The sequence below is a fragment of the Hippopotamus amphibius genome, chromosome 1 (genome assembly GCF_030028045.1).
Source record: "Hippopotamus amphibius kiboko isolate mHipAmp2 chromosome 1, mHipAmp2.hap2, whole genome shotgun sequence".
Taxonomy (NCBI): Eukaryota; Metazoa; Chordata; class Mammalia; order Artiodactyla; family Hippopotamidae; genus Hippopotamus; species Hippopotamus amphibius.
This window is the reverse complement of record NC_080186.1, coordinates 204,456,939-204,484,540: the sequence shown is the minus strand read 5'-3', so window position 1 is coordinate 204,484,540 and position 27,602 is coordinate 204,456,939. Positions and strand designations below refer to the sequence as shown.

The window sequence follows — 27,602 nt, the reverse complement described above, 5'->3', positions numbered from 1 at the left end:
AAAATTGGGAGGAATTTGTGTTTTTTTTTTAATTTATTTTTCTTTTCCTCCTACACCTTTTCCTAGAGTCTAAATTTTCTTTTTTTGAAAACATTATGTTGAACCTCAAGAATTCAGCATTCTGTGTGTGTATTCTTTATATTACTGCTAAATTGCATAGAGAAAAGTGTATTAAGCAGAAGTTTACAAAAATGAAAACTTCACGGTGATTCTTCAAAGATAACTGCTAAACAAATGGGGTAAAAAATCATGCCATGTGGGCTTTTGACAGTGTTAACGTTGTTTTTGACCGAGTGTTGGAGTTTCATTTATGTGATTAGATTTAAAATGTGCGCTATGCTGAACTTCTGGCTCTAGGATATGTTTTCAGTTCATGGGGAGGAATTGCCTTAGTGTTTAGCAGTGTATTGAATTCTGTAGAATCCTATTTCTGCATTTTTGTCCTAAAGCAATTGGACAGATGTCCAGTGGTAAATATTACTTTCTTTCAAATGTAATGGACAGAATTTAGACATATGGGACAATAGAGTTTTACTGTGGTTGCAAACTCTGTTTGAATGTGCTCTTTATAAATCTGTTAGGTGTTTTACTTCACACAGCTCTGCAGTGTCATAATCATTATGTCATGTTCAATGGATTTAAAATTTCTTCTTCTCTCAGGGACAGCATGTCTTTTTTAGGCAAAGATTTGAACAAGAGATGTGATTCTTTAAAAAATACATATCGAACTGTTATATTAGAAACACTCAACTTTTTCTCTTAACTGTTCATATTGACAGTTTGTGTTTCATATTATTTGTATCCCTGTAATTGTTTTAAATCATTTTCTATTAATTGTAGAGCACAATGTGAATGGTACCTGTATACCATGTATACATCAATCTATTAAAATATATTCCCTGTATTTTAGTTTTCCATTATTTTTATACATGTTGTAGTTGACGTTTATCTTTGTTGAAAGAATCCTGATTTGTTTTGGGAACAAGTAGATGAAATACTGTGGGTTATTAAAATGAACTTTATATTCATATTTCTTATTTATATTAGGCTAGGCCTAGAACACATATGATAGATCTTCTGCTTAGAGTTAAAATGTATCACCGACTTTTGGTGGACTCTAGATTTCATATCAAGGTGGTCTTCCAGGAATTAGTCAGACTCGTTGCTAGGGAAGGGCCCTCCCTAGAGCTTCATCCTGGGCAAAAACTAGAAAGCAGTGGGATAAGATGTTTGTTATCTGAAAATTTTACCTTCCCTCTCTAGGACCTACCTTCTGTCCTTCCCGTATATTTAGAAGACTGAGCGCTTGTTTCTAATTTTCTCCTTTTCCTATGTTCTTTGGGTCCTCCTCTAGGTAGAAGGTAGCTTTCTGGTAATTTTTTCTGGGAGGCATTTTAAGTGGACTTGATTCTTGGCAGTCTGCCTTAAAGAGGCAGAGTTAATACCTCTATTTTGACTATTAGGAAAATCTTCACACTGTTTATGCTGTTGACATGATTTTCAATAGACTTGCACAATTATGTGTTTAAGGAATACTTGGTTTACCTTTTATGTGTGTATGTTGTGCTTCAAATTGTGTTTCTTGTAATATTTTCTTGCAGGTTACTTGCATGGTAACGTTAAATTTTCAAAGGTGATATTAAGTGGTATTAGACTGAGTATTTTTACATGTAATAAGTTTCTAGGAGGATTTTACTTTTTTCTGTCCTTTGCATTTCATTTTTAGTTTCACCTTTAATGCTGTATTTAGTCCCAAATCTCTATGTACCATCTTACAACCTTTTATTCTATTTTATTTTATGTTATGTTATTTCATTTCATTTCATTATTTTCTATGGTGTTTACAGGTTCCCCTTCAATATTTTCATAGACTTATATTTTTTTTGCCACTTATATTCTCATTGCATTTTTAGCACTTGCTCAAACTTCTGTAATTTTCTTTTTGAAATATTATTAGCTTTTTTGATTAAAAAAAATTGAAAACCATGACTCTATATACCTTTTTATTTGTGCCACCAGATAACACTGTAGCTGAAACAGCTTAGTAACTCCAAGGCTCTCTTTCTGCCATTCAGTTATAAACCCTTGAGAAATTCTGCATGGTATACAATAGAGAGACTCCAGGGTTTCACTGCAGTACCTGTGTTTTATTCCTATGAGCTACACAAGAATAAAAAGCTTAAATGGTATGGCAGTTATGGTTGACTGTACCCATTCTTTCAGTTATATGCTAACCTTTGGACAGTCTGATTTCCTTGGTGTTTAAAAAAAAAAATCCAAGTCAGAGTCTACTAATGTGATAGTGATTAAAAAATTTTTTTTGCTATTGAAACATTTAAGAATGTGTATGTTAAACATTGGGCTGTTTTAGTAAATTTTATTTAGAAGTCTTTCTGATGTTTTTTGCTTTCTCATATTTTCGGCTCTCCCCAGATAATTTATTTTATTAAAGTTATGTGTGCTTACATTTAGTATGAAAATTTTCTTTGGTTTTTTAGTAATTGAAATTAAGATAATCCCTAATTTATGATATTTTAATTTAAGAAAACTTTCTATTAGAAATAATTATTTAATTTTATTATTTTCAGAAAAAAACTGGTAGTTAAAAAATATTTGGAAAGGATATTTATATCTTATTGTTTTATTGCTAGTTTCCTCATTTAAAATTGTCAGAAGTATATACTTATTTAGATAACTAAGTAAAAGTGTTATTTTTAGTGAATATGCATGAATTTCAACTATATGTCTGTGCTATAAAATTTGAATAAGGATGTGTTCTTTTAAAGCTTCTTAAACATCAGTTCGTTTATCTTTTTATAATAATTATTCTTTTCTAGTAATATAGTTCACTGTTCTTGCATTCATCATCATGAAACTTTTGAATTCAGCATATTTTCAGCAAGCCACATTGCCGTCACCAATACTCCCTAGCAGCTTCCTTTTTACTTACAACCATTTAGAAGAAATGATTATACTTTTCTTCAATTACAAAGTATTACATGGGGATAAAAGCCAGGAATGGAAAGTATCTAAAATGCCTTATTTATCCAGGAAGGATAACTGTAACTTTGGTGAAGTTACAGAGGTTGATATACAGATTTGACACCTTTCCTTTGTATTTCTTTTTATAAAACAAAATCATTGATGGTATATGTAAGTTACAATTTAAAGAAATGTGATTTTCAGGTATTTGCAAGCATTTTTATGCATGCATTGTGTAAAATCACATTGCATACCACTGTAAGGAATTTGTGACCTTTTGGGAAGTGAAGGAAGAGTTTACTTGTGTTATTACTAGTTTTGACCATGAGGACTTATTTTCTTTAATTTACAGAACATTTTATGTTCTGGTGCATGTTTTGGAGTGTATAAAGGTTTGTGTTTTACATTTTAGCATGTGCTTTTGTAACTTTTACAAATTAAACTTCCTGAAGTTCTACTAAATGGAAGTATTTAGAAGTGGGATAAGCAATAATGTATCAGTAAACATAAGCATGTGTAAAGCTTCTAGAAAGTTGCAAACAACAACTTTGTAATGTTCTTGGGAAAGGTACTATATAGTAGTTGCATGTTTGGGATTTGGGTATTGGTGACTTCAGATGTTAAGTTCATTTTACAGTAAACATTCATCCATCTGTACATTTCACCTGCAGGAGAAATTTTACAGTTCCACGTGATAAGAACACCCCCTGGTCAAGGAAATGTTACTGTTAACTGGAAAGTTATTGGGCAAAACCTAGAACTCAATTTTGCTAACTTTACTGGACAACTCTTCTTTCCTGAGGTAATAACCACCAAGAAAAGCTTTACTTCAGTGTCTGGAGGGAACTTTGTTTTTTGAGGAAAATGGGATAACTTTGATTATGTAATACAAGGTTTAATTGATGAGGGAGCTACTTCCTTAGACATCTAAAGGAAGAACATTACTCAAAGAATTTCTAAAACTTTAGGAGGGGGTTGTTTTTCCATATGTACTCTGTAGATCCCTTGTAAGGAAACAGAAAACATTGACTCTGTATTTAAGGGAAGCCCTCTTGCTGCTTTCCTGTCCTCCCACTGTTGGTGTCAGTTGTGTCATCCTGAAGATGATACATACTGCTTGTCCCTCTTCTCTTACTCCTCACTGTCTTGCAACTTTAAATGCACTTGGAACATGTTTCACTGCTACGAAACAGGAAATATAGCCCTAGAAACAAATGCCTTTTCATCTCCTGTTCACACGATATTTTTGAGGTTGCATTTAAAGGCTCTTCCTGCTAGTTTGAAAGATGATTGGTGGGAACTATAAAAGCAGTTCTTGGATAGAAAGTTAGCCCTACATTATCGTTAGTCTTTATCTTCTCTTCTCCACACTCACTTGATATGAATTGTTGTTTGATAACATGTTTAATTTTTTTTCTTCATTTCCACTGCCTCAGTATTAAGCCGGACTCCTATAACCTTCTGCCTTGATTATTACATTTTACTTCTGATAACTGGTTTCCTTCCAACACTGTTCTTCTTTTCCATCCTCCAGTTTTTCCCATCGACCACTGCCATAGAAAATCTCTCTAACTTATCGCTTTGGAATTTTCAATAGTGCTACATTGCTCTTATCTACATCGTAGCTAAGATCTATATTCATTAGCTCAGCACTCAAAATCTTCTACAATTGTTCCCTATCTACTTTAAGCCTGTTTTCCTATGAGTCAGTGGTTTTTTATTTATTTTTTAAGCCATAGAACACCTTTTTTAAGTGGAAATATATTTGGAAGCACAGTTTATAAGGCCAATAAAAGCAGGAGATATTTTGTGCTCAGTGACAGTAGAGGGATGAATTTCTTTCTGTTTGACACAGGGATCATTGAATAAAACACTATCTGTGCATTTGTTGGATGACAATATTCCTGAGGAGAAAGAAGTATACCAGGTCATTCTGTATGATGTCAGGACACAAGGTAATGCAGAATTTAATTAAATTATTTTTCTAGTATATTATTCTTTTCAGAAAAAAATAATAGTTTCTGTCTATATATTTAACAATTAGATGCATACTGTTTTTAAAAATGTTACTTCAAATATCGTCTGCCTCATAGCAATTTAGATCCAAAGAACATCAGCTCAGAATGAAAATACTTATCTTTATGGGTTCAGTTAAACCCTCCAAAATTTTTGCTACACATTTCCTATAGAATAAAATACATTTCCAAAGGTAGAATTTTTCTGAAATTAATTTTATACTTAAAGCAGACCAATTTGAATTCCGAATCAGTTATATGGATAAATTAGATTTACTAATTTGGGCAAGTTATCTAGGTATTTGCCTCAGTTTCTGATCAATTTCTGTAATTCAGATGACCAGTATAATGACAATAATAGGTTGGACAAAAAAAAAAAAAAAGAAGAAAATCATGATTTGCTATCTAAGTAGAACATACTTAAAAGGTAGCTTCTGTTCGTCAATCTGAAGGTTTCTGTTAGAGAAGTAACAGTAATCACTTTCTGGTTGCTTGAATATGTTTCAGAGAGTGGGGTTATTTTATAAGTATTTAGAAGTTAATGCCAAATCACTATTATATTTCTTGTGGTCCCTGACTTTCTTAGGAGTTCCACCAGCAGGAACCGCTCTGCTCGACCCTCAAGGATATGCAGCTGTTCTGACCGTAGAAGCCAGTGATGAACCACATGGAGTGTTAAATTTTGCCCTTTCATCAAGATTTGTTTTGCTACAAGAGGCTAACATAACAATTCAGCTTTTCATCAACAGAGAGTTTGGATCTCTAGGTTTGTTACTCTAGAATGAATGGCGTTTCCAGGCAGGTGCTTTTTTAATATTCTACTAGGGTGGATGAAAACCATTACTAGAATAAATCATGGACAGGAAAAAAAAATATTTATTAATTCAGGACAGGACTTTATAACTTCTTTATTTTTGAAAGATTAAAGGAACTATCTAGTGTCACAAAATGCTATGCAACAAACAATCATAAAATCTGAGCAGCATATGATAGCAGGCCAGCTGTGCATCCACTAACTGAGTCTGGGCTTAGCCGGAATGGCTGTATTCCGTATGTCTCTCATTCTTCTCCTGGCACCAATAGAGGCACAAGAAGGCATGCAAAAACATGCCAGACCCCATTGGGTCTAGGCTCAGAACTAGCACACCATCACTTTTACCTTGTACTAGCAGCCAAAATAAGTCACAGTCAAACTCAAAGTCTAGAGGCAGTGCAACAACAAGAGCCATTGCATGGTCAAGGCCAAGGACATTGGAAGGGGTGAAAAATCAGGGCCAATAATACAGCTACTGAGGTGCTTTTAGGAAAGTCATTAAGTTCATAATGAGATATTTTAAAATTTTAAATAATTATAAAATCTTTCCCCATCCAATTCAATTAGGAGCCATCAATGTCACATATACCACAGTTCCTGGAATTTTGAGTCTAAAGAACCAAACAGAGGGAAACCTAGCTGAACCAGATGTTGACTTTGTCCCAGTAATTGACTTTCTGATTTTAGAAGAAGGGGAAACAGCAGCAGCCATCAACATTACTATACTTGAGGTAAAAATGCTTATTTTGTTATTACTGTATTAAACCTGAATAACCAGATAAAAAGTAGAAATTGATTAAATGTTCTGGTGCCTTTAAATCAGCTTATTTCTTCTTGTGACTTTTTTTTTTTTTAAACCACACGGGATTTTGTTCTTGTCCAGATGGGTTGGTCTGTTGTTGTGTACTTTATTACAGAAATAATTTGTGATAAAGAAAACTTCCTTAGGGCGGTTCCCTTTAAGATGTCATTGGCCTAAGAGATTCCAAAGGACCATTTTGATTACTCTAAAGGATTCATTGGACCAGCGAAGTCATGTAGGTCAGTGTCTTAGTTGTTAGGACTGGTTAAATTAGAGATAGTGAGAAGCTCACTAGAGGCTGATGGTATAGAATATAATTATGGTCAAACTTAAAGTAGTCATTGGTGACTGAAATAGCATTTTACATCATTTTTCATATTGTGAAATATTGTGCTGTTTTGGAACTTAGTGTTTCAACTACCTAAATTCATTTCCAAGAAGTTTATGAAAATAGTACCTATGGAGATGTGGGAGATTGTGTGTGGGGGGGGGAGGGAGAAAGAGAGAGAGTGAATATTGCCTTAGAAAAATAATTTTCCATTAATATGTATTTTGGGGATTCTATTTTTTAAAGTTTTTATTTTCTCAGAGACTTTTTACTTTTACAAAATTATAAGTACTGTAAACCATCTACCATCCAAAGTCAGTAATTCTTATTTTGTTGATTACCATGACACTGTGATCTAATAAAATAGTATGAGAACTCTAAAGCCGTAAGATGAAAGGTAATATTATTTCAGTATGTGACATACAACACAAGATTTGATAAAACTTTAAGGTGAGTCTTCTTTCAAATACATAATCTATTAATGTAACTGAATAAAAATAAATGGATTATTTCTCAGATACATTAGTTTTTAAAGCAGGAAATATATAGCCACCTTTCAGAGTTCTAGTCTAATTTTATGAACACAGGGTTTCAGAATTTCCTTTTATCTTCCTAGTTCTTTGCAGCCCTTTCTGTTCCCAAAGTAGCACATAATTAAGAGACTGCAAGCCTGTATGTGCAGAAATAAGCCAGGTGGGGGAGAGTTGTTGCATGGGGTTGGGGAACAGTGGGAGTAGGTGGGGGACAGTCCCTTTTACGTCACTGATTCTGTAACTCACATTGGTCTGTGTATTACAGAAGATAGAGACTGTGACCTTCATTTTCTTTCTTTTTCACATGGCAACACTTCTCCGTTAAATAAAATGAAGAGAGTGATATATGTACTGATATTATATATTCATATGTGTACACTGGGTTTCTAAGTAAATTTCGTTGGCTGTCTGGTTACTCCTAATGTGGGTTAGTCCTCATGTTTTGAGCACCTGCCTTTTAGTGATTAATAGTAATATTGTATTAAAATTAACCATTACAAATATCTGTCACTTTGTAGGGACTCTCTCTAAACCAAGTACTCCACGCATGTTTATTTTTAATCATTATTACAATCCCCAAAGTAGCTGTTATTTCCCTCATTACAAAGATGGCAGAAATGAGGGCTTAAAATTTAAGTAACTTACTTGAAATTATAGTAATTTGGTACTAGGTCTCCTTGACTGCAAGGCCTGTATTTTTCCCAGGGTATTATTCTATTCCTCATTCTGATTATTAGATATTAAGGTAATTTAAATCTTTTGCTCTTATTATATTTAAAATATACTAAGTTTGTATATTTATATAATTGGTTTGCAGATTATATTAGTCCAGGTAAAAAATGATATATATCATATTAGTGGTTTCATGTGATTCAACCTAATAACTTATACAACCAGGTATAAGTTTAATCATTTTATGTTTTTTGAAAAATTTCAGCTTTACTGAAGTATAATTAATCAGTACTGCGTGGTAAGCTTATGTAGAATTGAAAAAATGTATAAAATTGTAAGATATTTAAAATGTATATTGTGTTGATTTGATATATGTTTACATTGTGAAAGGATTCCCCACATCTAGTTAATTAACACATCATTTACTTACTTTTTTGTGTGTGAGAACATTGAAGTTCTACTCCCCGGCAAATTTCATTTATATAATAGTGTTGTCAACTATAGTCACCGTGTTTTACATTAGGTGCTCAGACCTTATTCATCTTATAGCTGAGTTTGTACTCTTTTACCAATCCCTCCCCATCCACCCGCCCCGCCCCCTGCCCCCTGCCAGCCACCCTCAGCCCCTGGCAACCAGTTTCCTACTCTGTTTTTATGAGTGTGACTATTTTTTTAGATTTCACATGTAACTTATACCATGCAGTATGTCTTCTTCTGTCTGGCTTATTTCACTTAGCATAATGCCCTCAAGTTCCATCCTTGTTGTCAAAAATGGAAGGATTTCCTTCTTTCTTGTGGCTGAAAAATATTCCATTTTTTTATACATACCACATCTTATCCATTCATCTGTTGACAGACACTTAGGTTGTTTCTGTAACTTGGCTCTTGTGGGTAATGCTGCAGTGAGCATGGGAATGCAGATACCTCTTCACTATTCTGTTTTCATTTCCTTTGGATAAATACCCAGATGTGGGATTGCTGGTAGTCCTGTTTTTAAGTTTCTGAGGAACCTTCATATTGTTTTGCACAGTGACTGCACCAGTTTACATTTCCACCAACAGTGTAACGGGTTCCCCTTTCTCCACATTCTCTCCAACACTTATCTCTTGTCTTTGTGATAATAGCCGTTCTAACAGGTGTGAGGTGATGTCTCTGTGGCTTTGATTGCATTTCTATGATGATTAGTGATGTTGAGCACTTTTTCATGTACAGGTCAGCCATTTGTATATCCTCCTTGGAAAAACTTCTTTTCCGTTTCTCTGCATTTTAAATCAGATTATTTGTTGTTTTGCTGTTGAGTTGTATGACTTTTTAAATATATTTTGGATATATATGTTTTGCAAACATTTTCTCCCATTCCATAAGTTGCCTTTTCTTTTGTTGATATTTTCTTTTGCTGTGCAGAAACTTTTTAGTTTGATGTAGTCTCACTTGTTTATTTTTGCTTTTACTGCTTTTGCTTTTGGTGTCAAATCCAAAAAAATAATTGCCAAGATGTTTATTTTTTTTATTTAAATCTTTTCTATTCTATGTTTGCAACTTTATATTTTCTGTATACTATTTAAGCGTATATATATTTGAAAGATAATTTTAAAAAATAGCTTGTGAGAAGTGATTACTTTGAGAGCATAATTATAGGGAATTTAACGAGTGTAATTTTTGCAGGATGATATACCAGAACTAGAAGAATATTTCCTCGTGAATTTAACTTATGTGGAACTTATCATGGCTCCTCTAACCTCATTTCCTCCTAGACTAGGTATGATGGGCTTTCTTGTTTGTTTGTTTGTTTTTATTTACTCACTGCAAATGAAGTAAAGTTTTTTCATTTTTTAATCATACGTGATCATGGTGAAGCTTGTTAATCTCAGCTATATGTGAAAATATGGTGGGCTTTTAGATTTATTTTAATATAAAGGCCATTGTATATTGTAGTTTTGTACTTTGGACAGTGTAAAGACGTTTTTAAGAATTATTGTGTGAAACTTTTTAAACATTACAACTATTTTATAACCAAATTTGTAATCTTCAAAATAGAATTAGTTCTTGTGAAGGTACTTTCCTTTTAAAATTTAATTTGCTATTTTCATTAGATCTCCAGGCTAGTTGATGTTTTTATTTTCTCTTAGATTAAGCAGAGCTTTGGTTGGTTGTTTGTTGTGTTCTCTGCTTTTTTGACTTTTTATTTCTTTCTTTTCATGCTTTAGAAAAGACTCAGTTAATTCATTACAGACTGAAAGGTAAAACTTGAACCTCAGTACAAATTTATGTAGAGTACTTTAAAAAGATATATACCTGTATTAAAACACAAACTCGTGTTTATGATTTAGACATTTGATATTGGAAATTTTGTCCGAAACTTTTAGGTGTGACCGCCTGGTGGGGGAGGGGGTGGTGAGTAGCACTGAGGTAGTCTGCTTCCCATCCCTTGGTTAGAAGGTGCTCTGGGCAGAGGGGAAATTAGTCTGGGTTATAGGGGGAAAAGCATGGCCCAGAGCAGTGACCTGAGGAATGGGAGTTCCTCACTTACTTCTGAGGCTCAATATGACAACTTTGAAAATAGCAAAAGGGAATAATCAATTTTTAACATATGATTATTATTTGGAAAGCTTACATTTTTATGCAAAAGAAATATGTGATTCCAATGACGAGGCTGTTTACATCAAGCAGTTATTACAAGGTAATTATTGTTTACACTGAGAAAACAGAGAACATCATATTTCCTTATACTCACATTGGAGGTAATCTGAATAGTTTAACTTTTGGTAAGTGCTTTCTGATGCTCCTGTTTCAAGTGTTTTGTATATTAGTACCATTAATCCTTGTATGTGCCCATTTTACAGATGAGGGAGCTGAGGGTAAGAGAAGTTAAGTACCATGTCAAAGCTACACACCTAGGAAATGGTGAGGCTACTCTTTAGCCTCTAGCTTGATGGGCACAAATCCTGATTTTATATCTTTCCTTGATATTGTTGATCTCTTCAGTCAGAGAGAATTCCACTCTCCTTACCCCTTCATCACCTAGACAGCTGTCATAAGTATCTGAGAGTAAGATGGAGCTTCTGAAATGTAAAAGATAAAGGACAAACATATTAAAAAACAGAGCAAAACAGTAACAGGGTTAGTTACTATTTCAGGACTGATAATGGCTATTGGTAACATACTGAGCTTGGTGAACAGAATACAGAATAAAAAGGGATAAGAGAAATTTACTTTAAGCTTAGTCTTTATTCCACCTAACCTTACCCTGTCTTTCCCACCTGTCTCAACTTCTGTTTGTATCCCTGTCTCTCTCTGTCTTTTTCACCCCTGTATTTTTCTCTGCAGCACTCCCTGCCTTTCTCTTTCCATTTTTTCCTTCCTCTTTCTACTCCTTGCAACTATCCCCATTTTCCTTTCCTCTTGAAATGGATTAAAATAATAGAAATAAAATAATAGAAATAAAACCAGTTGCTTATTTTATATTGTTCTCAATTGATTAGGTTTCTATGTCAGTGGCTCTCGTTAGCCAGTCTCCTTATTCATGTAAGTGTTTATGTCCTGTTTTCTTAAGTATCTTTTGCGTAATGTTGACAATACCTCTGTGTTAGGAATTACATAATACCAAAGGTATGGTCTTTAAATTCTCTATCAGATAGTTTGCTTTTTAATTGCTTGTATGCATTTCAAGATATGTTTCTATGCTTTTTCAGATTCAGAGGGCTTGACTGCACAAATTATTATTGATGCCAATGATGGTGCTCGAGGCATAATTGAGTGGCAACAGAGCAGGTAAACCCAAGGCTGCGTGATACCCCTTTTCTGAATCGCAGATTCTTTACTATCTACTGAATAAAAGCTTATGAGGAAAAATGAATGTATTCTCTTTATTATAGGTTTGAAGTAAATGAAACCCAAGGAAGTTTAACATTGGTAGCCCAGAGGAGCAGAGGGGCTCTCGGCCACATTTCCTTGTTTGTGTATGCACAGAATTTGGAAGCACAGCTGGGGCTGGATTACGTGTTTACTCCAAAGGTGAATTCATTAGAAATTATAGTGATATAGGCCCTGTAAATAAGTTAATCCTGAAATAATAAACTACTGTATATTCCGCAGTAAATTAGGGCAGAAGATTTCCACATGGTAGAATCGCTCTCTGCACTATTTGGTAAATTATATAAATTAAATTTTCAGTACTGTTTTAAAGATTCTTCCATATTTCACTTCATTCATTCATTATTTTATTATAATATTTGATACCCACTTTTCATTCATGTACTATCTTATTACAATATTTGATGCTGGAGAACACACATTATTGTGTTAAAAAATTTATGTCATTAGATAAGAATTTATATCATTAGATGAGTGTTTCTTATAGTTCTTGAAAATGTTGTCTATCATCTCTTTGTTTTACTTTACTGAAACACTTTTAGTGTTTGAAAATTTTTTTTATCTTGTCTCTTTGTGCCTTTTACTGCTTAGTCAAATGTTTACTTTCCTCTCTTCCTCCACAACTTCCACTTTTAAACTTAATATTGTCAATTTAAATAAAAAGAGCATAAAAAAGTAAGGAAAAAAATCCTTATTTAAATAGTTTATTTCACATTATAAAATGTATTTATTTCCAAACATTTAAGAAAGACTCAGTGTGTATTTAAATATAATACTGCCTACTTTTACTTTTTTGACCAGATTCTTCATTTTGCTAATGGAGAAAGGTATAAAAATGTTGACATCATGATTCTTGATGATGACATTCCAGAAGGAGATGAAGCATTTCAGCTGATTTTAACAAATCCTTCTCCTGGACTGGAGCTGGGGGAAAGTATCATAGGTAATTGATGATTTCTTACATCACAGCTCCCTCTAATCCCTGCACTCCTGAGTGAGCCACAGGGTATGAGTGAGGCACTGACAGCACCTGCCATAGTCACACATCAGCATTTCACAGTTCTGTTTATGTAGGTCTTACTTTTTTACTTTGATTCCCAGGTATTGTTGCTATTGTGAACAAGTTCCCTTTTCTATTATATTTTTTATTTTTATTTTTTCTATTATATTTTTAAATAGTTATACTTGATATATGGAGGTATTATAATAATCTTTCAGAGTGCATAGTCTGAAGCAGACTTCCTAGCTCTGAGCACCAGTCCTGCCACATCCTAGCATGTGAACTTCCACAGGTTGCCTGTCTGTGCTTCAGTCATCGGTTCTGTAAAGTGAGAATAATAATAGAATCAACCCCATGGGGTATTTGTGAGAATTAAATGATTTAATAATATGGGTTAAGCAATTTTGTACGTTCTCAGTAGTATTAGTTGTTGTTTTGGCTATTATTAACATTAATAGTGGTAGTAGAAAATAGAAAGCTCTTGATTTTTTTTTTTAATTTTATTTATTTATTTTTGGGTGCGTTGGGTCTTTGTTGTGGCATGCGGATCTTCGTTGTGGCATGTGGGATCTTCGTTGAGGTGCGCGGACTTCTTTCTTGTGGCATACGGGTTTTCTCTCTCTAGTTGTGGCATGCAGGCTCCAGAGCACTTGAGCTCTGTAGTTTGCGGCACACGGGCTCAGTAGTTGTGGTGTGCGAGTTTAGTTGCCTCTCGCGGCATGTGGGATCTTAGTTGCCCGACCAGGGATTGAACCCGCGTCCCCTGCATTGCAGGACGGATTCTTTACCACTGGACCTCCAGCGAAGTCCCGTAAGCTCTTGATTTCTAAAGGTTACTTAGCTTGTATTTTGAACTCTCATAATAGTTCTAATAATTTTTTTCTCTTGCCTTTTCTAAGAAGACAATCATGATGCCTAGAAAATAGTGACAGTGCTGACTCTTCCTTTCCATTGCTTTTATCCGTGTTACCTGGCTGATAGCTCCAGGACAGTGCTGAATAGTCGCGGTGATGACAGTCATCATTGTTTTGTTCTGTTTTTAGTGTTAACCCTTCCAATGTTTCAACATTAAGTTTGATACCTTTCTATTGGCTTCTGAGCGATATCACTTCATCAGGTTGAGGAAGCTGCCTTTTCTTTCAAGATTACTGTGTTTTTATTTATATCATGAGTAAACGTGGAATTTCATTAAATGCCTTGTAACATTTCTCTTGTTTTTAAGGTGATCTAGAAAAGAGCTGGCCTAGTTAACAATGAAACATCCACATGCTTCCCACTACTTATAACCTGTTCTGCTTTCATTTATTGTTTTGATATTTTTATTTGACAGCCTTCATTACTGTCCTTGCTAATGATGATGGCCCTGGAGTTCTATCCTTTAACAGCAGTGAGCACTTCTTCCTACAAGAACCGACAGCTCTCTACGTACAGGAGAGTGTGGCAGTGTTGCACATTGTTCGGGAACCTGCACAAGGACTGTTTGGAACTGTGACAGTTCAGTTCATTGTGACAGATGTGAATTCTTCAATAGAGTCGAAAGATCTGACTCCTTCCAAAGGCTATATTGTTTTAGAAGAAGGTGTTCGTTTCAAGGTACAGGATGAACCTTTAATGAGAATGAATGATTAGTATCTACAAAATAATTTTCTCATAGAGGAGCACCCTAGATTCTAGAAGGAAAAAAAGAAAATCCAGCTTAGGCGATAGGTCGAAGATACGATTAGGTTACCATGTGAAAATGCTCTAGTGCTGTATTGTTTGCACAGAGTGCAACTGGAGAAATTTGCTCCACTAACAGAGTAGTGGAATGTGCAAGTAATAACGAAAATATGCCTATTGCTGCTTTAAATGTTAAATACATTTAAATGGTATACTTCACTTTATACTCTCTATAAATCATAAACTAAAAGAAACTCCAAGCCATTCATTGTAATCATTAAGCCATAGCTATTCGTTCTTTTGCCACATTTTCATTAAACAAAAATACAACTGCTTCTTTTCAGACTACTTGTTTGAGAAGCAAGTATCCTATGTGAACAGGAATAGGTTATTGGAGGAAAAATCCTGGATTTGAGATTAATCATAAATGAACCAAAAATGCAGAAGTTTACCTTCTGAAACTCCTTTTTCTGTATATTAGTAATTTTCTGTTCCTGCTACTAAACTTTATTTTTAAGACACAGTTTAAGTTTAAAATAACTAATTGTATTAGCTTAAGATATTTTTAAGCCAGCTGTGCAAAGTATAATAGTTCTAAAATAATATATTTTAACTATTTCATCTATAAACAGTCCTCATCTGATAATTAAATAATTTTATTTATGATCAGTTTGTGTAAACTTTAACACATTTTTGAATTTATATTCACTTACATGTCCAATTTTTTCATGTTTTTGGAAATTTAGAATCTGTGATTGATTTGTTCAAGGATACTTACATCTTGATATGGATGAAAAGAATTCAAATTTGAAGTATTTTAGAATTTGTTATTGCTTTACGTTCACATGCCTTTTTATTATTATTATTATTATTTTATTAATTTATTATTTTTTGGGGGGTACACCAAGTTCAGTCATCTGTTTTTATACACATATCCCCATTTTCCCTCCCTTCCTTGACTCCCCCCACCCTCGAATCCCCCCCACCTTCCCCGCCCCAGTCCTCTAAGGCATCGTTCATCCTCAAGTTGGACTCCCTTTGTTATACAACAACTTCCCACTGACTATCTATTTTACAGTTGGTAGTATATATATGTCTGTGCTACTCTCTCGCTTCATCTCAGCTTCCCCTTCACCCCCCGCCCCCTTCCAAAACTCGAGTCCTCCAGTCCATTCTGTGTATCTGCGCCCTTGTTCTTGTCACTGAGTTCATCAGTACCATTTTTTAAAAAAACATTTAAAATTTTATTTCATGTAGATAATTTTTCTATATTTTAAATTTATTATTATAGTTTATTTTTTTTAATTTGAAAGACTTTTTCACAGTGTGTTTAAAGACCTTTCTGTTCATTAGGCAAATTAAATGTTAGAACAAATTGGATTAAATCGATTTTTCTCTCACCCACATAATTATGTTATTCCCCACATGTTTTTATTCTGAGGTATAAACAGTAAAATACAAAATCTTAAGTGTATGGCTCAGTGGCTTTAAAAGTACGTATACACCACCGTAAAACCACTTGGATTAGTATGAGGGTGAGTCAAAAATTACCGCACTCTGGCTGTAGAATTTACTTTAATTAACTTTTGGAAAAGACAAATACATCATTTTTCGACATAACCTCCTTGCTTTTCAATACACTTTGTCCATCTGTCAACAAGCTTTCATATTCCCTCATTAAAAAATTAGGCTGAGCTGCCAGCCATGAATGCATACCTCTGTCTTTACTTCTTCAACAGGAGTGAATCTTTGTCCTCGTAGGGCTGCTTTCAGGGGACCGAACAGGTGAAAGTCTGATGGAGCAAGATCAGGACTTATAGGGAGGATGATTTAACACCTCAAAATGAAGCTTTTGCAGAGGGTCGACCATGTGGGCAGAAGTGTGCAGAGCGCATACCCTCAAAGCACAAAAAACGAATCACTGCACACTCTTCTTCTTTCGTGCAGATCGCAAGGCGGGGGCATCCATTTTTGCTCGCAGAGTGAATTCTAGGCTAGAATGAGACTAATGTAGTTATGTAGCAAGGGCAGGATAAAGAAGTAGCAGAAATGAAGATCTAAATTTAAATTTTTAATCTCAACGATGTTTTCAAATGCCATAAATATTTATTTTTAGACATTTCAGTGGACTATGTCACAGTGTTGATAATCTTAAAAGTTGTAACTTGAAACAGTTGTAACTATTACATTATGAGGCTCAATATTAAAATACAAAAGAGGTGATATTTTCCAAAAATATTGTTTTGTTGTCAAAAATGTTTAGCAGTTACTCTCTGTGGGTTGCAAAATGCTGAATTCTGGTAACTTTGTCTTTTGATTGTGTTTTCAGGCCCTACACATATCTGCCGTAGTGGACACGGAACCAGAGATGGATGAGCATTTTGTTTGCACCTTGTTTAATCCGACTGGAGGTGCCAGACTAGGGGCCCGTGTTGAAACCATGATAACGGTTTTGCAAAACCAGGCCCCTTTGGGGCTATTCAGTATCTCTGCAGTTGCAAATAGGTATAGTTTATTCACAAGGAAATTGTCACTTCTGAAGCTAAGTAGGAAATATCTTTTGACATAAGGAAAATGCTGAAGAAAATTGATCTCTGACTCTTGTAATGGGAACTTTTAAAATAAGCTCTAGCAGATAGATCCGGAGAGGCCATACGCCCTCTCGTCACAGGGAGCGTCAGAAAGCTAATCATGTCCTGTATAATGGTGTTATTAGAATTCTTATTTTCTCAGAATCCACACCTTCAGGTAAAAGCACTGTTTTGTGTTTTCAATAATAATAAAAAGCGAGAAATCGTATCACTTATATTTAGCTGCTCAAACCAAATGAATGACTCTTCAAACATGTAATAACATGACTGTAGTTTAAAAATTCCCTCTGGAAACTGGCAACTGTTTGCTTTTTTTATATCTTAGAAATATTCCAGTAGATCTAGTTTTATTAATAGGTTAAGAATTTTCTGATTCATTTTTTTCCCCTGTAAAATGTTTTTAGTTTATTTGAGAAGAAACTTAAGAATGACAAAGCTTTATTTATTTTAGGATATGTAGTATGAAGTTACTGAAGGTATTAACTCTGTTTTCTTACTATCATAGTATCAGATCATACTGCTTTTTAAATTTCTTCATAAGTGAATATTTTTGAGCTCTAGGGTCTAGTCTTGCTGTATAAAATTTGTGGATGGATCTCACCTTGACTTGTGTAAATTTAAAAGTGTATTAAATATGTGCTAACAATGTGATATAGGTATTTAATATGTAGAAATTACATACATTTCCTGCTTTCTGCCACCATTTGTTTCTTTTAGAGCCACCTCTGTAGACATTGAAGAAGCCAACAGGACTGTATATTTAAATGTGTCACGTACTAATGGCATTGATTTAGCCGTGAGTGTGGAGTGGGAGACAATTTCTGAAACGGCGTTTGGCATGAGTATGTTTAGTTTCTTGTAAAAACAGAATTCTGTAACCAGGAAAGACTGCATGTATAAGATTTACATTTCCCCCCATGATTTGTATCTTACAGATCTATTGAAAATGGAGAACAGATATCTAATTCTTTTATTGCATTCACAGTATTTGCTGAGTTCCTGTCCTTTGCCAGGCATGGTACTGAACTCATGGAGCTTAGAATTTAGGAGAAGATATAAATAAGTAAAAATCAATGTGTAATTTGAACTATAATAGATGTTTTAAAGGTGAAGTTCTAAGTGTTGTGAGAACATAAGGGACTCTTTCCCAGGGGTATCAGTGTTTGAACTAAGACTTAATGATGAGTAGCAATTATGTAAGGGCCTTAGTTGGAGAAACATGGAAGAGAAAGTGGGAAGCTATCAAGGCAGAAGTCTAGAGGCATAAAAAATCATGTGAGTGAAGAGCTGAAGAGTGGACACTGGGTTTAGAAATAAGGGGGAGTGTTGAATTTGGAGAGCTGTAATATATAAGACCAGATCATTCACGAACTTGAAGAATATGTCACATCCATTAGTCTTTATTCTAGGGTTATGGAAAGTCTCTGAGTGGTCTAGGCATGAGGGAGGGTTCCCATGTGTATGTGTGGGGTGGTATGATCACATTTGCCTTTTGAAGGTATCATCCTCAGTGCCATGTAAAGAATGGATTGGCACAGGAGAAATGAGAGGATGAAGGGAGTTAAAAGGGCAACAAATGATGGTAGCTTGGACTAGGTGATGGATTGGATAGTACCTGAGATGACTCCTTGGTTTCTAGTTTGTACAGTTGGAATGGAGAGTCATGCCATTCAGTAAGAGAGTACTGAGTGGAAACGAGGTGTTGCTTTGGTGAGGGGAGTAAGATATTTGAATTTGAGTTAACTTTTAGAAGACATTTCTGTAGACTCAAAAGAAGATCTCTGCTGGAGAGAGAAATTTGGGAACGTTTAGCATGCTTATTGTTTTTAATGTCATGGAAATTGATGTTAAAAACCTGGAAAGTGAGAATGAAGATAGATAGGAAGAGGACCCAGGCTGAGTCAAATTGAATGACTCAGGAGAGGAGGAGACTTAGAAGACCTGATGAGAAATCCAGGAGAATGCAGGATTGCGGACGTCAGCAAAAGAGCTTTTTAAAAAGAAAGGAGTGGTAAATTGTGTCAGTTGCTGGTGAGAAGTCCAGTAAGATGAGAACTGAAAAAATACTCATTGTCATTAGCAATTCTAATAGCAAGAGCTATTTGTATAGAGGGATGCGAACTGAATAACATTGTGAATGGAAGTTAGAGAATGCAGACCTCAAATATATACAACTAGTTCAAGAAGTTTGGCTGAGAAGGTAGGACCTAGCAAAAGTAGTGATGGGGTGTAGGATTCGGGATTTTTGTTTATTTGTTTAGTTTGAAGAAACCTAAGCACGTGTAAATGCTGATGGAAAAAGCCTAGTAAATAGAGAAGTATTGAATATTTAGAAGAGAAAGGGCATAATTAATGGTGTTACAGTTGCCTGAAAGCCAGGAAGAGATGGTATCCAAGAAAGAGAGATTATGGTTTCTAATTCAGAGTTACCTCATTACTGTTTGGACTCTGCACGTGTTTTGTGGAAGTGCTTGTGAGAGTATGTGTTGAAGATTCTTAAATGTCAGCAGGCATCGTTTATTCTTCATTTACCATCTTCCCGAATTCTAGTAGGGAAGGGATTGACCATATGGTCGACTTCAGTGCAAAACGTTCCGACTCTTAATGCAAAAGCTCTGGTGTGCCTTGAGGATAGGTGGCAAAGCAGGAATCTAAAATTTTGGACTTCTAGGAAAGGAAATCACCAGTGATAAAGGGTATTGACATTATGACTTCTTGAACTGGCAATCTAAAAGTGCTCAATAATTTACGAGGAGCCTAGGTTTCAATCTTGACATTTGTTCTTGGCTCATTCTGTTCATACCATTAACTAAAGTTTAAAAATAACTAACTTTCTATGGGAAACCATCATGATAATAGAACATAGAAGGTTTTTTAAAACGGTATTCTTCATTAGATAGGGACTTTTTGTTTTTGTCTTTGTTTAATTGTAGTACAGAATTTTAGGACGTGTACCTATGATGGCAGGCTGATAAAACTTGATACCCAGTTGTGGTAGGTGAGTCTGCTTTGGCATTCTTAAAATATATAACATGTAAAGTTAGAAATCATCGGATGGGATAATTTCAAATTAATAGTGTAAGTTTTTAAAACCCAACATTTAGCACGTTTCTGTAAAAGATATTTATTATTTAAAAATTTCTATTGTATTTTCATCATCTTTATGAAACCTGATGAAAATCATACTGAACATATTTCTCTTTAAAGTACACATTTAGTATTTATTTATAAATATATTCTGGAAAAGTCTTTGTGGGTTTAGAGCAGAGTATTAACAATTTTTCTTCTTTGTAAGTTGATATTTTTAGTTACTGTTTTGAAGTTCTCCAGTTTGTCTCTTCTCTTTCTCATACACACTTATCATGGAAGCATCTTCATTTCTAGTAACAGACTCAATACTTTCACTAGTTCATTATTTAAACTTTTCTAAGTTTAAATAATAAACTTAGGATAGATGAAGTTTGGAGAAGATTTTACACAATAAAATCATGATTTATGTTTTTCAGGGGGAATGGATGTTGTGTTTTCTACATTTCAAAGTTTTTTGAATGCATCGGCTTCTGGCTGGTGTTTCTTTACTTTGGAGGATTCAGTATATGGTGTAAGATTAAGAAAATTGTCTTCTACTGTTTACCGATGGCAAGGGATTTTTGTTCCACTTGAGGTAAACATCACTTATTTTACAGTACACAAACTAAAATGTAAATAGAGATTTTGGATTCCTCATGAATGACTGTTATTCCTTGTTTCCTAGGATTTAAGTACAGAAAATCCTAAAACTTGTGAGGCTTTTAATATTGGTCTTTCCCCCTACTTTGTGATTACTCATGAAGGAAGAAATGAAGAAAAGCTTTCTGTTAACAGTGTGTATACATTCACATCTGGATTCAAATTATTCCTGGTAAAAAAAAAACTTTAATTTTTTTTGTAGATTGCTTTCTTTAAAAGAAAAATCAAATTTGTGAGATTGATATAAATAGGAGGTAGTGAATGTTCTGTGTTAATGTGAAAAAAGGCTTTTTGCAAGTTGATACACATTTTAGCAAGGTGTCTTAATCCAGGGATGTTTTTGTGTTTCTTGAAATGACACCTAGATATGCATACCTGGGGATCAGAATGGTTTTCCAACTTCTGAACTTCAAGTATTTACTCAGACTATTACTGTATTCAGCACTTTTCTAAGTTAAACTTTAAATATTTATTCCCCGTGTTCTATCTTCCTTGCAGGTACAAACAATCAATATTTCAGAAAGTTCTCAAGTAAGATATTTTACTTCAGACAGTCAAGATTATTTAATTGTTGCGAGTCAAAGAGATGATTCTGAATTAACTCAGGTTTGACTCTTTTAAAATGAATGTTTTTTGTTTTTAATACCATAATTGAAAGACATCAAAGATGTAGTCTGTAGGTTTAGTATAAAAGAAAACCTTGATGTAATTGTGGTAAAGTAGTAAAGAAGAATGTAGATATTGATTAGTCACATGTAAGTTTTAAATGATAGAGTTATGAATATTACATTGTCTTCAAGAGCCAGAGCAAGTGTAATAATAAGCATGAACATTTAATTAGATGTTAATTGCATTGGAAGACAAGAACAATCACACAACTGGATAAGATGGTACCACTACAAATTCATGATTAACATTGCCAAATGGGTGCACAGCATCACCCAAGAAATCCCATATTTCTCTAGTAAACTATATCACAGAGTCTTACGAATATTTATTTGATAAATTTTGTTACTCCCCAGGCTCCCATATCTGCTTCTCATCTCTTCATTTTTAGCTCATGACTTTGTTGAAATTAAAGCTACCAGAAAGGAGATTATACATCCTCCCAACACCAAATTCAGAAACTGTCTTGAAACCCAGTCTTTTTCCTCTTCCTGTAACAATGGCACAAGTGTTCCTTCTATAAAAGCCAGGCTCCTCACATAGGTGCCCCTCTTGCCTTTGTAAGAGTTAGTTATCCCCTCTAGTGCCAGCATCACTAGCACCTCTCTCACTCTGTCAATTATTGCAATCCATGTAAATGCAGGATCTTCAAGCTTAAAAAGTAATTTCTCTCCTGATCGCATCCTCCTTTACTTCCTGTTTCATTTCTTTTCTCCTCTCTATAGTACGATACCTTGAAAGAATTATCTACTTGTTTTGCAAACTTCTTCATGGTCACTGATGACACCTGGCTTGCAAATACAGTGGGTGTTTTTCCTGTCATTATTTTGCATTACCTCCCATCAGCACTTGACAGTTGTCTCATTCTCAAATTTAAAGCATCTCTTCTCTTGGTTTTTGAGATACCACAGTTTTCTTTCTGTTTCCCTGTGTCATTCTTCTCAGTCCCCAATCACTTCCTTCTCCCTTTTCTGAACTTAGATATCTTGGAGTTTCTCAGTTTTGGTTCACATTTCTTTTTTCTTTTTCTTCATTCACTCTGAGTACTTTTATCAATCCTATAGCTTTAAGTATCAACTATAGGCCATCTTCCAAATTTATCAGTAGCCTTTCCTCTGTATTCTAGACTTTGTGTCTAACTACCTGTTGGCATGTCCATTTAAATATATTTTAGGTATCTAAGATTTAACATATCCCAAACTAAACTGTAGATTTTCTCTATGAAACTTGTTTCAAGTGTTTGCTTTCATCTCGGGAGATAGTAACCTCATAAATGCAATTGCTCAAGATAGAATGCTGAGTTATATCTTTCTTTTTTCCTAATTATTTATTCCCATCTAATTTATTGTTAGGTGTTTTTTTTAATATCTCCTGACATTGTTTTGAGTACAGATGTTTCTTTCCATCTTTGCTTCTTCTTCCCTAATCCAGGTCCCCATCACTTCTCACCACACAAGTAGAGTTGCCTCCTAGCTGGTCTCTGAACTTCTCTGACCTCCTCAAATCCATGTTCCAAGTAGCTGGAGTAACCTTTTAAAAATATTAACTCATGTTTCTCCTCATTTTAAAATTATTTAATGGTTTCCAATTATGTTTGGTATAAATTCTAAATTATTTAATATGGACTGTAAATAGGATAGCCGTATCTTCTTATTTGCCCAGCACAGTGCTTGGTTATGACTGTTATCCTACAGTGTTATCTTTCACCCTCAAAAGCATCCCTGTGATTAATCATGTGGTCACCTTATCAAAAGGTACCTCATGATCTTAGCTCTTCAGTCTTATCTTCATCCCCCCAGTGCTGTCAACTCCATTCCAGCTGGCCCAGTCTTCATTCAGGTTATGACAAACTTTTTCTGCCTTAAAAACTTTGTCATGTCATTCTTTCTAATTTTGTTTCCTAGAACACTCATAATTCTCTATCATACCTTGCTAATTGTTCTGTTCAGCACTTGTCTCAGTTTAGTAATCATACATTTATTTAATTATTGATGTGTTTATTGTCTGCTTTTTTCCTAGTAGTTAAAAAGACCCATAAAGAGAGAAGCAACCCTGTCCATGGCTTCTTGCACAATGCTTGGACTATATGAGACTCCCAGTTATTGACTGAGTAAATATAATTTTCTGTGAAATTGACCAGATGGCATAAGAAATCAGGTGGATTACGGGTTTTCTTTTAGTTTTAAGTAGATGAACACTCATCTGAAACCTTGTATGCATTGCCACCTTCAGGACTAAAAAGTTTAGGTGTTTCTCTTTATATTCTATTGCTTGCGCCGTGGGTAATGATAATACAGCATTAGAAAGTTTCTTATCCAGTTCTAAATTTTTTATATTTAAATAAAATATCTCCTATTTTCGGCTTCCCCTTCTCTTGCTGTCACCCACCCCTGCCCAGGTGTATGTTTGAAATTGATTTGTTTTCAGATAACTTCTGTTTCATTCTGTATGTGTGTACTCAGACACACACACACACACACACAAACACACACACACACACGGATAAAAAGAGAGAGCGATGAGAGAGGATCAGTTTTGATATGTTCTCATTTATGGAAGTCTCTTCCTAACTACATTAAAGGGCCCAGGAGAGTAAACGTATGGTCTTGGTTAAATCCTCACAAGTGCTGAATTCCTAGTCATGAGCATTTTGTATTTGCACATTCCCTGCAGGTCTTCAGATGGGATGGAGGAAGCTTCGTGTTGCATCAGGCACTCCCTGTCCGAGGTGTGCTGAGCATGGCCTTGTTCACCAAAGGAGGTGCTGTGTTCTTAGCCGTTTCCCAGGCTAATGCCAGGTCAAACTCCCTTTTACTCAGGTGGTCCGGCAATGAGTTTATTTACTTCCAAGACTTTCCCCTCAGTGGAACAACACAAGCTGAAGCCTTGACTTCAGGCGATGATATTTACTTAATCTTTGCCAAAACTGTCTTTCTAGGTAAGACAATAGAGTGCCTGCAATGCATACAGAGTTGTTGTCACAGTCCTCTTGCGTTCATATTATGTTCGTATGAAAACGCTCCTGTAATCATCTTTTAGCTAATATGTAGAATGTTTCTTGGTGGAGCTAAGTATTGACTTCAGCTGATAAACGGATTTTGGGAAAAAAGAAAAACATTTTAAGGGTTATATCCGTAACCTGTAGGTATTCTGAACCACTGCTTTAAAGATGTTAAAATACAATTGGGGATGGGTGGGTAAAGTAGAAAGAATTATGAAGATTTTACTCCCAGAGTGCCACAGGTGACTTTTTATAGGACTGTACTTGGAATGCCATGGGTAATCTGCAGTGATAAGAAATAGTGCCAAGCAACTTTTGATAAGACCATTAAAAAAAATTCTCTGAATACAAATATGCTTTTTTCTGCTTAGTAGAACTTTCATAGGTAAAATCTCAACATTCCTAAAAATACATTTATTAGTGTTCTTTTTTTTGATGTCAGATCATGATTATTGGCTAAACCATGTATATACTGCTTATAGTAAATGCAAAAAGACTTCAGAAGTGTTTCCTGCTAAGTTGTATTTCTGTTCAATTGAGTGAATCCTAAGGAATGTCGTACTAAGTTTGTTTTTTAAGTTTAATATTTTTATTATAGTTTTATTGTGTAATTTTGTCATTTTTTTCTGTAACTTTTGCCTTGCCTTCAGATTTGCCTTTTATTCTATTATTCTAGGAGATCAGAATTCAGTTGACATTTTCGTCTGGGAGACAGGACAGTCTTCTTTCAGATATTTTCAATCCCTGGATTTTGCTACTGTTAATAAGATCCACTCCTTCACACCAGCCTCAGGAATAGGTGAGGGCATTTACACTGCTAACTGATCCTAAAGGTGGTGTGGAAAGCTAGAGTGATTTCAATCTCATCGAATTAGAGGTAGTATCACATCGCCAGACTCTAGGTATGTTAATAAGGATGTAAAATCAAGATCTTTACAATAGTATTTCCAGAATTCCTAGAATTTCAAAAGGATAGGTACTTTAAAAATGGGCATTGTGATTGAGAAGAATCAGAATGACTAACATAAGGGGGAAACTATTAGTGAAGGATAAATAAAGATAATACACTTCTTTTGTCTAGGGAAAAAATGAAGAGTGACACATATATTTTTTAAAACATGGAAGTATAAGTGGGAGAGCGGGCATCTACATTTAGGAATTTTTTTTAAAGTCAGAAGATGATTGGGCGCATTCTGCTGTCCTTCACTCTCCCAACTTTCTTCTGCAGTTGAGATCCTTTCTTGGTGCTCTGTACCTTAAATCCACATGTCAGAAATATAAGCAGTATTTTTAATCTCAACAGTTTCAGAAACAGAGTCTGTTAGTGAAAACCCAAGGGGTTACTGCTGTCTGGAGCCTGTAGGATTATTTCAGAGTTGGTGAGAAATCACTTAGTGGCGGAGCGCTAGTGGCAGTAAGGTGAAGAAGCCAAGGGTACTTGACCTGGTGAGGGTGGGGGCAGCCTGTCAGAGCAGGTGTGAACAGAGCAGGGGCACGTGCGTGAGACAGTGTGTCTCCTGTTCAGGTGCCCAGAGAAACTTAGAAGCTCAGCCTGAGTGGCTCAGCAAGCGAGTCTGGATGAATCAGGGTCCCACTTTTAAACTGAGACCCAGCAATTCAGTATGAATTAAACAGCATCATCTGTTAAATAGACATTGTATGTAAGTCAGTGTTTAAAGTTTTGAAGAATTCCTTGCCTTCAGAGGTTTAATGTCTGGTTGGAGAAGCAAGAAAAATATTAAGAGAAATAGTCAAGGTAGAGGACCAGTACCATTTGCTTTGTGAATGATAGCATAGGAGTGGTTAAGAGGTCTAAGAGGGGAGCTTGAGCTACACCTGGGTGCATTGGTAGGAAATATTGTGGGCAGGGGGGGAAAGGTGTGCACGAAGGAGAAAGACAAGCAACTATATGCCAATAAAAATTTAAAAAAATAAAATAAAGGGAAAGGCAGAAGTGTCTATGGCATCGAGGGCACAGTGAACAGACTGGAGTGGTGAGGACAGAGGCGTGGACTCAGACTGTGGTGGTGGTAGGGTGGGAAACACAGGCTAGAGTCTGTACAGGAAGGTCTGGAATGTTGAGCCTAAGGGTTGAACTGTGCCCAGGGGTAGTCCAGTGGTTCCCAAACATTTTGGTCTCAGAAACTTTTCACCTTCTTAAAGAAGCTGAGGACCTTGAGGAACTTTGATTACATCTATTTTTTTATTTTTATTTTTATTTTTTATTTTTTGCTTTTATATTTGCATTTATTTTTGTGGCATTTATTCCTGGGCCATAAGTTTTTGTTTCTTCAGTTTCTTCTGGGATATCTTTTTCTTCTGTGCAACCTCCTCTTCTGGTTTAGGAACAATCTGCTCTTTTTCGGTAAGGATCATCTCAGTGTGGCAGGGAGAGCTCATGTATGGGTTGATCCGAGCATGAGCTCTGTAAGTCCTTTGCCGCATCTTGGGGGCTTTGTTCACCTGGATGTGCTCAATGACCAGAGAATCTACATGGAAGCACTTAAGTTCAGCATTACTCTCTGCATTTTTGAGCATGTGCATAAAAATTCAGCACTCTTTTTGGGCCACTGACCCTGCGTCCAGCCGCACTGTTTGGCCTGGGCACACCTACCAGCTCCACCGTTTTAACGACGGAAGGGCACACATTGCTTCTGTAAAGTGACATCCTTCAGATACTTGGTGGCTTTTCGGATACGCACACCCTTCATGGCCTGGGCAGTTTCCTGAGTGTTCTTAAAGTGAACACTAAGATTTGAACCTCTTGACTTGCATGATTTTGGGGAGTTTTCTGGGTCAAGTGGATAGCAAACCATTTTTAGAGGTCACCTCAGGCCACTTGCGGGAAAAGGAAGCTGATTATATCTATTGATATTTATTGTGTTAGAAGTTAAAACTGAGAAAGTTAAAAGATATTTATTAATGACTGCAATAAAC

General features: G+C 35.2%; 1 protein-coding gene and 1 pseudogene across 1 annotated transcript in view; one reads left to right on the top strand and one right to left on the bottom strand.

The window, feature by feature from the left end:
• ADGRV1 (adhesion G protein-coupled receptor V1) overlaps positions 1 to 27,602 on the top strand; it is a 472,618-nt gene that overhangs the window by 83,621 nt on the left and 361,395 nt on the right. Inside the window, exons 35-51 of the mRNA XM_057739390.1 lie at positions 3,654 to 3,784; positions 4,838 to 4,937; positions 5,584 to 5,763; positions 6,379 to 6,542; positions 9,812 to 9,905; positions 10,354 to 10,386; positions 11,839 to 11,917; positions 12,022 to 12,160; positions 12,821 to 12,962; positions 14,350 to 14,612; positions 17,008 to 17,183; positions 17,987 to 18,111; positions 20,776 to 20,933; positions 21,024 to 21,170; positions 21,497 to 21,604; positions 24,338 to 24,602; positions 25,342 to 25,464. Coding sequence (XP_057595373.1) covers positions 3,654 to 3,784; positions 4,838 to 4,937; positions 5,584 to 5,763; positions 6,379 to 6,542; positions 9,812 to 9,905; positions 10,354 to 10,386; positions 11,839 to 11,917; positions 12,022 to 12,160; positions 12,821 to 12,962; positions 14,350 to 14,612; positions 17,008 to 17,183; positions 17,987 to 18,111; positions 20,776 to 20,933; positions 21,024 to 21,170; positions 21,497 to 21,604; positions 24,338 to 24,602; positions 25,342 to 25,464 — 2,427 coding nt within the window. The remainder of the gene's footprint in view (positions 1 to 3,653; positions 3,785 to 4,837; positions 4,938 to 5,583; positions 5,764 to 6,378; positions 6,543 to 9,811; positions 9,906 to 10,353; positions 10,387 to 11,838; positions 11,918 to 12,021; positions 12,161 to 12,820; positions 12,963 to 14,349; positions 14,613 to 17,007; positions 17,184 to 17,986; positions 18,112 to 20,775; positions 20,934 to 21,023; positions 21,171 to 21,496; positions 21,605 to 24,337; positions 24,603 to 25,341; positions 25,465 to 27,602) is intronic.
• Positions 26,928 to 27,481, bottom strand: LOC130855584 (60S ribosomal protein L17-like; annotated as a pseudogene).